At 32.0% G+C, this 10531-nt stretch overlaps 2 protein-coding genes across 3 annotated transcripts; both read right to left on the bottom strand.

Moving 5' to 3' along the window:
• Positions 1-461: 461 nt before the first annotated feature.
• On the bottom strand, positions 462-1187 carry MRPL11 (mitochondrial ribosomal protein L11). Its single transcript, XM_028253174.2, has one exon. The coding sequence runs from the start codon at positions 1115-1117 to the stop codon at positions 650-652; it is 468 nt and encodes a 155-aa protein (XP_028108975.1). The 5' UTR covers positions 1118-1187; the 3' UTR covers positions 462-649.
• A 1073-nt stretch (positions 1188-2260) lies between these two features.
• LOC114307849 (Protein phosphatase 2C family protein) lies at positions 2261-6769 on the bottom strand. Of its 2 annotated transcripts, XM_028253286.2 has the most exons (4): positions 5709-6769; positions 4711-4884; positions 3966-4171; positions 2261-3410 (listed from the first exon to the last, which is right to left on the bottom strand). In XM_028253286.2, the coding sequence occupies exons 1-4, from the start codon at positions 5916-5918 to the stop codon at positions 2855-2857; spliced, it is 1146 nt and encodes a 381-aa protein (XP_028109087.1). In that variant the 5' UTR covers positions 5919-6769; the 3' UTR covers positions 2261-2854. The 2 variants fall into 2 exon arrangements, with proteins under 2 accessions (XP_028109087.1, XP_028109088.1); XM_028253287.2 differs by lacking the exon at positions 4711-4884 and having other exon boundaries at positions 5709-6735.
• Between the last annotated feature and the right edge of the window lie 3762 nt (positions 6770-10531).

The raw sequence follows: 10531 nt of genomic DNA, 5'->3' as shown, positions 1-10531 counted from the left end.
CAGTGGACTTTGACACAGAAAGTGATCTACACAGTTATTGATCACAATAGTTTACTTCATTTTCTGTGTTTGGTGTCCAAAAAAGATGATGATGATGAAGATGAAAAAAAAGCTAATTTTATGAGTTTTTTCACACAATACAGGCTGCCTTTACACTTGTTTACCTCGCATGCTTGTTTTCAAACATTTTTACCAAATGCAGGTCCTTCTCTTGGAGTCCAGCTTTAAAATTGTGTTCAAAACACAACTTCAAATAACTTGCTCTATTTTTTTATTTATTTTTTTGTTGAAAACACAGTTGCTTCACTGAGATTATGACATTGGATTCAGGAAATATGATTTAAAATTACATGCATTTGGTAAAAAAAAAAAAAAAAACTCCCAACCTTATCCACACGGATTAATTCTTTCTCCAGAGATAGTATACATTCCATGCAATAATCTTCATCAAAGAAAGCCAATTTAAAAACAAATCATGCATAACTCTTCAGTCTTTGCTAATAGACACAAACCAGTTCAGACAGACAGACTAACAAAAAAACATTATTTTCTATCCACTACAAAACCATTTCAGTTCAAGCACAATACATAAACATAAACATAAACATAACATTCAACTGAAACCCAAAAACCCTAGGAATACAATCAATCAATCTAATTCTTTGACAACCTTAATCCCCATAGAATTAGCAGTACCCATAATCGATTTGCAAATAGATTCCAGAGACATGTACTGACAATAAGGATCAGATTGCTTTACCTTAGCGATTTCATAGATGTGCTTCACAGTTAGGGTTGAGGCGACGACGTGGCCGGGTCGGCTGCTGCCGGAATCAATGCCGGCGGATTTTTTGAGGTACCAAGTGACCGACGGCGACTTGACGGTGAAATCGAAGGTGTTGTCTTTGAAGGCGGTTATGGTCACCGACATGGGAGTGTCTGGCTTGTACTTCTGAGTCCGAGCATTGAAGTCTTTGCAAAACGCCATAAGGTTCAGTCTATACTGACCTAGGGCTGGACCGACTGGCGGAGCTGGCCGAGCTCCGCCGGCTGGGACGGTCAGGCGGATCGTCGCCGCCACTGGTCGCCGGGTTAGGATCTCTTTCAGCGACGCCATAGCTTTTGAGAGGGAGAGAGTGTGTGTGCATAATAGGAGTGAGGTATGGGCTTAACTTGGGCCCTAACTTGGAGAGAATTTTAAAAATAAAAGGAATTGGGCATACCGATGGGGTTTTTTATCGGTAAAAATTATTAAATAGAGATTTTTGTCATTAAAATGAAAAATTCTTATCCATAAAGATTTATGAAATAATTTAATTAAGCCTTGTTTTCATATATTTTTATTAGTAAAAAATCTCAACTGTGGTCTAATTAAAAGTTCAATCCTTAAAAACAAATAGTAGACATATTATATCTGTTACTTCTATATTTTATCTCTTATGTTATTTTAATTCTAATAATTTTAAATTTTGTGTCAATTCAATTAATAACGTCGTTAATCTTTTTCGTAGCAAATGACCACTGAATTGGTTAAAGTTAATTTGTTGAATTAAACAAGTTTATAATTTTGCTTTTAAAACTTATTTGCATATTTTTTATAAAAAAAATACTAACAATTGTAATTAATTTGATTAAATTGAGAAAAAAAAATCATAAATTTAGAATTAAAATTGAAATTATAAAAATTAAAATAACATAATAATTTGTTCAAAAAAATTTAAGCCCAATTATTCTGCTTGAGAGCAAAAGGGTTGTATCCAACGTTTTTGGTCCCATTTATAGAGCAGGATCATTTTTAAAAAAATAATAATAATATAAATAAAAGATACATAAATATTAGGGGGTGTATCAAAGTGTTATGCTTTCTAATCGGAAAGTTATTTTAATTTAAAAATTAAAAAATAACGAAAACTTTGAAATCCCTAAAACATAACCCATAAGTTTATCTTGGGTTAGTTATTGATTAGTTTAAAATTAAATTACCTAAAACCAAGCCTGCACGTCAAACATGAGTTTCTAACATTTTTTCAATTTCAAAACTGAAAGGTGGTGCATTTTTTTATTTTTTTATTTTATTTTTATGTTTGCCCCTTTGAATTGATAAATGCCAAATAATTATGGGAAATTTGTAAGATGATTTCCGCATAGACAATCATTGACATAATTTTTGAAAAAAATTTAATAATGACAAAAAAATTGTCAAAATGTTGTTCTTTTATATAATTATAATAACTAGAAATGATGCTATACACTTTGTGTGTGTAAAATAACAGAAAAAGGTCACATAAATTGCTGATTTTGAATGACAGATGTTACACTTTTACTCTTACAATTAAAACAAACAGAAGTTCTTTAAACAGTCAAACAATGACTAGCTTCTACTTTATTCCACTCTGCATTTGCTTTTCTATTCTCTCTATAAATTTCTCCACAAATTCAAATGGAGAAATTCAAAATTCGAAGTTCACCATATGGCTCTTTTTTTCTTTTTTCATTTTTTTTTTTTGGCTCACCCAGTAACGCCCTTATTCTTGGGTTTACTCCAAAGTTTGGTGGTAAAATACCTAGCTCTAATTTCTGGACATTCTAATCCTACTCAAGTCCTAGACTCAGACATTGGTGACAACTATAATTATGCAATCTTGTACCCTTGAAAACAAGGACAACGAATACTTGAAAACCTTAAAAATGATACAAAAAAGGTCAGATACACGGGGGGGGCTTTCACTTCAAGAATCAGCAATGCCCAGCCTCAGTTCCGGGCATCATCGGAAACTTGAAAAAATCCCCCCAAACAATGCGCAACCAACCAACCAACCCAGTCTGTACAATCTGTTGAAAACAATTCTTTTTTTCAGACATTGCTCAAAACGCCCTTCAGAAGATCCAACCCTTCAGCTGATATGCTTCTCCTTCTCTGAGATTTTGGTACTTCGATCCGAGGCGGAGGGTCCGGAGAGAAACAAACCACAAGCACAGTTAGGTTATCACATGTGTTACGCTTGAGTGCTTCTCTGACAAGCTCTCTCGTGCACTTCTCGGGATCATTGTGCAGCATGAGCTCTCTCCTCACTATTGTTACCGCATATTGGCTGCTCATTACGTCCCAGAGGCCATCACAGCCCATTATCAGAAACTCATCTTCCTCTGTCAAGACAATCTCTTCCAACTCTGGCTCGGAGCTCAAGGGGTAGAGTGAACCTTTGGGGCCCTTCAAGTGCCAGTCTCCGAGTGCACGTGCCACGGATAGCTGTCCGTTGAGATAGCCATCGTAAATAACACCACCTAGTTTCTCAATTCTGAGTCTTTCAGATGTGCAGTTGGGTTTGTGGTCTTTGGACAGTTCAATTGCTCTTCCTCGTTTGCCTAGAACAGCTCGAGAATCCCCAGCATTAGCAATTAGCATAGTCCTGTGAAAAGGTATGGTTTTAGACAAATGCTTGATTGAAATAATGAAAATGCCCAAGGCAGATGAATAGAAATTTTGACAACTACTGAGAAAGAAGCAACTCCGTTAAGATTGGTCAAGTGGCATCAAATCTCAACTCGATATTGAATCCAACCTAAATTTCATTCCCTGACATGGAACTTCAAAAAATTGTATAATGTGCCTATATGAACATGCAAGTCATCTGGTTGTTTTAGTACCTTATGTTTCAAATCTAGCCAAATTAAAAGTCAGTCATACACCCACCCAATCCACAGAAAGGAAAAACAAAGAAACAGAAAGACTCTAATGAGACAGACTATCAAAACCATACGATTTTTTTTTTTTTCCATTTGGAATTTTAATGAAGGACAACATGTAAGCAAAGAAAAGGAATAGGAGTGAATTCATCCAATCAAAGAATGTTCTAGTGTAGGTTTGATACCCAGAGAGTCCAATCCCTCACTGCGTGCCAAAGTGACCAACAGAGTACAAATATTACAAGTGTGTGCCAATCAAAAGAAATTCAGTTCCTCACCGTCCCAATATAAGGCAAGTCAGAGCGGTGGTGCCAGAGGAACTATCAAGAGATTTAGCATCTGCTAATGCATGATCAGCTTTAACAAAAGCATTCCTAATGGCCCTTTTTACCCCAGTTGGGAAATGGGAGTCCTCAACAATAAAATCAAGGATGTTCTTTCTAGTGAATGATGCAGCATCTACACCACCGTGTCCATCAAATACCTGCGAAATAGATAACAAAATTTATCAAGTAACTTGAGCATGCTGAATGATTCAAAGGACAAATTAATAAGGGAACTCTAGACATGATCCTTGATAGGGCAGTTTCTTCTTTGAAAATGTGAGAAACAATTCAATAAAACGGTGATGCCATGTCATCACTGACAAGTGGTATCATATCACCAACCAATAACTAAACAACAAATCAGATGGTAAACGCCGCTATTCAGATTAACTGGTTGATTCAAGGCAATTCAATAGCTACCGCAGCTGCATAGTGAGGTTTACTGTGCTTACATGGTGTTTTGTTATTGGATGGTGATACCACTACCGTTGTAATGTTTACTGAAATGAAAAGTTTGATATGTTTGTGGCAGGTTTTAAACCACCTCCTCATATGATGCGTTGAAAGTTTTTATGTAAACCGTACCCCAATGTTAATGACAAGATGGCTAAAGACACAGAGTTGGACTATATCATCTGATTTTTCTCATCAATAGGTTGCTTATTAGCAACAGAATAAACAGAAATAAGTAACACACCCCATAAAATGCTCCAGGAGAAGGGAAATCTAAAGCTGCACCAAGATGTTCCCGAAGATTATCCACACAGATGAACTCATCCTCCATGAATGTTTTTGGTCCCATCTCAGAACAGCTTCCTGAACGAAAGATAGGTAAAAACCCGGAATTCTCACCTGACGGTGACTTTGATTTCTATACATAGATCGCAAGTGGGAATAATTAGTCAAAGTTTAGCTTTGAAATACAGAATCACAAAACCACAAACTCAAATCAACATAACTAATGCTTTTACCAACTAAAGAAGAAACACAGAGGCTCTTAGCAAACATGGTCAAGTGCACACAGAGCAAAATGAAAAAGGCTATTTGGTAGATGCACACAGGTATTGCTTTGTAAATAGTGGCATGGCATGAAAATTGTTTTTGAAATTCAAGTAGCATCAAATCAAGGAACATTGAGTTCTACTGACCACCATTACCCAAAAAAAAAAAAACCTATATGGGATGCATTCCCTCTTCCTGCTGTTTTTATGCAGTTTAGTACATACATACTAAACACAGGACATGTTTGGCCACTGATGTTTCAAGTCCCTTTTGCAATATTTGTAGTTTTGTCCAAACAGCTAGGTTTCGATAAGGCGGTGCACAAGGCTCCAATCCAACTAAGATCTGGGATTTCAATATGAAAAATCTCATACTTTGAGGGATCTTTCAAAGGAATCACCTCATGTTCTTTTAACATATATGAACGTAAAGTCTAGCATTTATTGATTAAAGACCTTTTAAAAGTCCCTTTTCTGGCCCTCCATAAATTCAACAATGCTTGAAAAGTAGTCAGAAAATGAAGTGTTCACACAATTCATTTTCTGGCAACTTTTTCTGCCTCCCAAACAGCTGTTTCTCTAATAATGACTTCAACATTGGATTCTAACACAAACTGTACAACACAATGCAATCATCCAAATCCAACCACAAATCACAAACATCAGTAATTGGGTAACAATCGAATTGACTCACCACATCAGCTGTACCGGCCAGAATTGCTTGGCTCATGCTATGCCGCATAACCGAGAGGTTTCTCGGTGCTGGAGGCTTCCCGGCCTTAGCTTGGCTCGAGTTATCCGATGTTTCTGGATCCTCATCTTCCATGGCAGACACATTATTTTCCTTGCAAAACCCACCATCTAATTCAGTACAATGCGGCGGCGTATCGGTGGCTGGAGCCATTTTTCAACCCCCAAAACCGATCAAAATTCAATCCATCAAGCACTACAACTACTTCTAAACCAACCCTTTAACCGTTTAATTAGTTGATCAAAATCAACTGTCCAACTTCTTATCCACAGATCTTGATGTGATAAGTCTCTCTACCCACAGATCAGCAACAGCTCACCCATTTGATTTTGTTTTTAATGCACACATACAGCTGTCCACCTAATTTCCTCGATCCCAATTCAAAACCCAACACAAGAATCCATTGCCGACACATTATATCTCCTTGTCCTTGCGATTTTCCCAAGAAACAAACAGACCCACATGCCCAAACGGTTGAATTTGGCCAAATAGTAGATCAAATTTACAAAAACCCAACAGAATTTTCAAGCTCTAAAAAGATCACAAATTCCAAAAAGAACAAGAATTGAGAGATTTGGGTATGAAGCAGAGAGAAGTATAGAACCTGAAAGTGTTAGAAGAAGAATGAGAAGCTGAAAGAAAAATGAGAGTCTGTTGGGGGGGGGGGGGGGGGGGGGGGAGAAGAGAAGAGAAGAGAGATGATCAAGAAAGTGAAGAGGGGGCTGAAACAAAAGCACTTCTAGTAGGAAAGGAGGACCGTTGTAAATTTATGTGGTTTGGGGTGCGACTGGCAATCCCAGGTTTCCCGGTCACCATTGTAGGGGGTTGGAGTAGTGGGTTGTTGACACGTGGGTAGCCTTTGGGTGGAAGGTATTCTAGTTGACCGGATGGCCTTGTGTTAAACCACTTCATGATCATCCACTGGATTATGGATGCTTATTGTTTTGTCTCCCACAATTTTATTTCTTGTTAATCTCCATTTTGCATTACCTTTGAAAAAAAAAAATGTTAGTCACTATGCAATTCGGGATAATTGGTAATAAAAAATCAGACGGATGGGCCATATGGTATTTAATCTAATATTTGATTTTTTATTTTTTTTTTGGTGACAATATCATGTTTAATGAAATTGTTCAACGAGAAAGACGAATTACTTTTTTAAAAGAATTTTTTATTTTTTTCAATTGTACCCTCATTATTGGATGTTGCTGGCTACGCTAATGTCGTGCCCGATTAGTAAATCAGGTAGACATATAAGTGAATGACATATAAACAAATAGTGGAGTGACACTTAACAAATAGATAACACGTGAATAGATAAGTGAACAAATGGATCGATAGACAGATAGGTGATGGTAAAATAGTCTTTTAAATTATAATTGTCCATTTTAGTTCCAAAAATTTTAGAATTAGACAATTAGCATACGAAAGTAAGGTGTATAGTACTGATTTAAAATTAATAAAATGTGAGTCAAATTTAGAATAAATATGGTCGAAACGCTTATTTTTAGAATAATGATATATAAAACACACATAAAAATTACTTATATTTACAAGAATGACACTATTACATTATTTTTGTTGTATTTTTATATAAATTTTATGTATGAATAGAATTTTTCTTACGTTTATGTTTTGTTTTTAGGATAAATTTTCTCGATGTGTAGTACTATTGTAAATAAATAAATAGACAAGAAACAAACATTTCACACAAAATGGAGGGGAAAGAAAAAATCAAATCCATGAAGAAGATTCTTGCAAATTTGGCTAATGATGGATGCTTAGATGTCAAAATTACATATTTGAGTGTGTATACAAAGACTTTAAAACATTGTCTTCATCTTTCATCACTATTTTTTTTTTTTTTTTTTTTAAAAAAAAAACGAAGAAACTATGAATGGTTTGAATTATGCTTTGTAAAGTTCAACAATAAATAAATTATGCTTTATAATTAAATTAGAGTTTGTAAAAAATTTGTTGCTTTATTAGGTTTTTTGGATTCAATTTAAATTGTGTGAATTTTAAAAAGAATGATTCTAAATCATTCACTCCGTTTCATTTCAGTTTTCAGAATTCACTTTTCATGAATTTCTATTTTTTTATTTTTCATATTTTTTTGTTTTCATTGAATTTTTATAATATTTTAAGCATTTTTTTTTTAATTTTTAGATACACCTAACGTAAATACGCTTAAAAAGTATAATATTTATGAAAAAAATATTTAAAAAATTTACTAAATACCAAAAGTTAAAAAAATAAGAAAATTCATTACATTTTTCATATTTTTTGGGTATTTATTAAAATTTTAAAATATTTTTTCACAAATATTTTACTATTTAGATACATCCAAGTAAGGTGCATCTAACAAATTAAAAAAATTGCGTGAAATTGTAAAAATATTCATTAAAAACAAAAAAAATATAAAAAATAAAAAATTCAATTTCTAGAAAACTGAATTCAAAAAATTGAAACCAAACACATTAAATAATTCCACCATATGGTGACGAAGGTGGAGGTGGAGGTGGAGGTGGCAACGGCAACGGTGGTGATAAAGAAGAGAGAGAGAGAAAAAAAAGAGTGAGGAAGTATAAGTGTGAGTGTTGTTAGGATTTAGACTATGTATATAATATATATATATATATATATATATACACTAGCGGCCAAGACACATGCAATGCGTGTGCAAATTAAAAAAAAAAATAAATATATTATGTAATTTATATATTTTTTATAATAATACACATGTATTATGAGTGCAATGTAATGTAAGTTAAATATTTCTAACTATGTTCAATATAACATTTGCTTTTAATATATTTCATAAATAAAATATGTACAATATAATATATATACATTTTTTTATAATAAAAAAATATAATATTTCCTAATTTTCAAAAAATAAAATAAAATAAAAAACTATACATTATGAATTCATAAAACATCTCAATTTGACATTGACATGAGACTGAAAATTACAAATCTTGCAAATAATATATAAAATATATTAAAAAATTAGTATTATTTTCGTTTGTTATTCAAAAAATGTGATTGAGTTTTACCTGGGAGAAGAAAAAGAGAATTCCATGAATACAAATACAAATATGAAGAAGGACACGTGGGAAGAAAAAGTGTTTGTGGAGTGAAAAGGCAACAGTCAGAGAAGAAGAATCAAATTGGGATGAAAATGTGGGAGTGAAAGTTTAGAGTTGTGCCGGGTGAGATGTGTGAGGGAATGTGGGTGTGTGAGAGATGTGGTTGTATTTATTTAATATTTTTTTTATTATCTAATTTACAGGTGGTAAAAGTTTTAGGAGACTAGACTTTATTATTAATTGTTAATATTTTTAAACAATCACATGTGGTTTTGTATAAATAAATAAACAATTATTAAGATGTGCTCTCAAGTTTAAATTTTGGAAAAATTATCCAAGAAGAATGTTATTACTTAACAGAATTTATAGCAAAAAAATAACTAAATAAACAAAAGTTTAAATGATTGAGAATATAATAGATTCAAGACTCTTAAACAACTAAAGAATTTATAATACCAAAGAAAATAAACAAATTCAAAACTCTTAAGCAATTATAGAATTTATTTTTTTTTTAAAAAAAACAGAATTTATACCCAAAAAATAAAATAAAAAATAAGAAACAATCATTGAGAATATTTAAAACATAAACAAACCTATTAATTCTAGTTATTTTTTTAAAACCAAATTTATAGTTTAAAATAATAATGGACAAAATTAAACTATAAAAATAAATAAATAAACAATCATTAAGATGTGCTCTCAAGTTTAAATTTTGGAAAGATTGTTCAATGAGAGTGATATTACTTAAGAATTATAGAATTTATAGTTAAAATAAATAAATAAATAAATAAATAAACAAAAGCTTCTATGACGGAGAATATAATAAATTCAAGACTATTAAAAAGCCAAAGATTTTATACCAAAGAAAATAAAAAAAATAAACAAATTCAAAATTCTTAAAAAATTACAAAATTTATTCCCCCAAAAAAAAATTTATACCCAATAAAAATAAATAATAAACAATCATTGAGAATATTTAAAACATAAACAAAACTATTAATTCCAGTTGTTTTTTTTAAAACAAAATTTATAGTTTAGATTGAACTTTTAAATGGCAAAAAAAATGAGACAAATTTTTATAAAATATATGAGCATAAAATTCACATCATAATATATACGTGTTATACGATTTTTTTATTTATTGTTTTTCAGTCAACGTAATCGGCAAATTGAGAATTTGAATTTTTCATTTTTTCAAAAATTATAGGATTTAATTACCAAAAGCTTCAAACGGTGTATTAAATATAAACAAACTGAATGTAAACAATAAATAAAAACAAACCAAAAACTTATAGAATACTTACCGTCAAAGGCGATTGGTGTTGATCGACAACCACTTAAAAGATCATTTGTTCTCAATAGTACAATGTGATAAAGTAATCTGGAAAAAAGAATTATAATAATAATGAACAAAATTAAACTACAAAAATAAAAAATATCTATGACTTCAAGCAACCAAAACTAAAATCTAACTTTGCTGCATATGAAACTAAAATATCAATTTCAGTCATAAGAACAAACACCTAAATAACATATCAAAAAGTTCATGCATATAAAATGAAACTAAAATCTCAAAAAGAACACAAAATTAAATAGTATATTCAAAAGTTGATATCAATTGTCACTAAGATTTCTAAACACTTACAAAATTTATATGGGAAAAAAAAATAACTA

This window comes from Camellia sinensis, chromosome 4 (genome assembly GCF_055761805.1).
Source record: "Camellia sinensis isolate YWXY chromosome 4, ASM5576180v1, whole genome shotgun sequence".
Lineage (NCBI taxonomy): Eukaryota > Viridiplantae > Streptophyta > Magnoliopsida > Ericales > Theaceae > Camellia > Camellia sinensis.
This window is presented reverse-complemented; position numbering and strand designations above follow the sequence as displayed.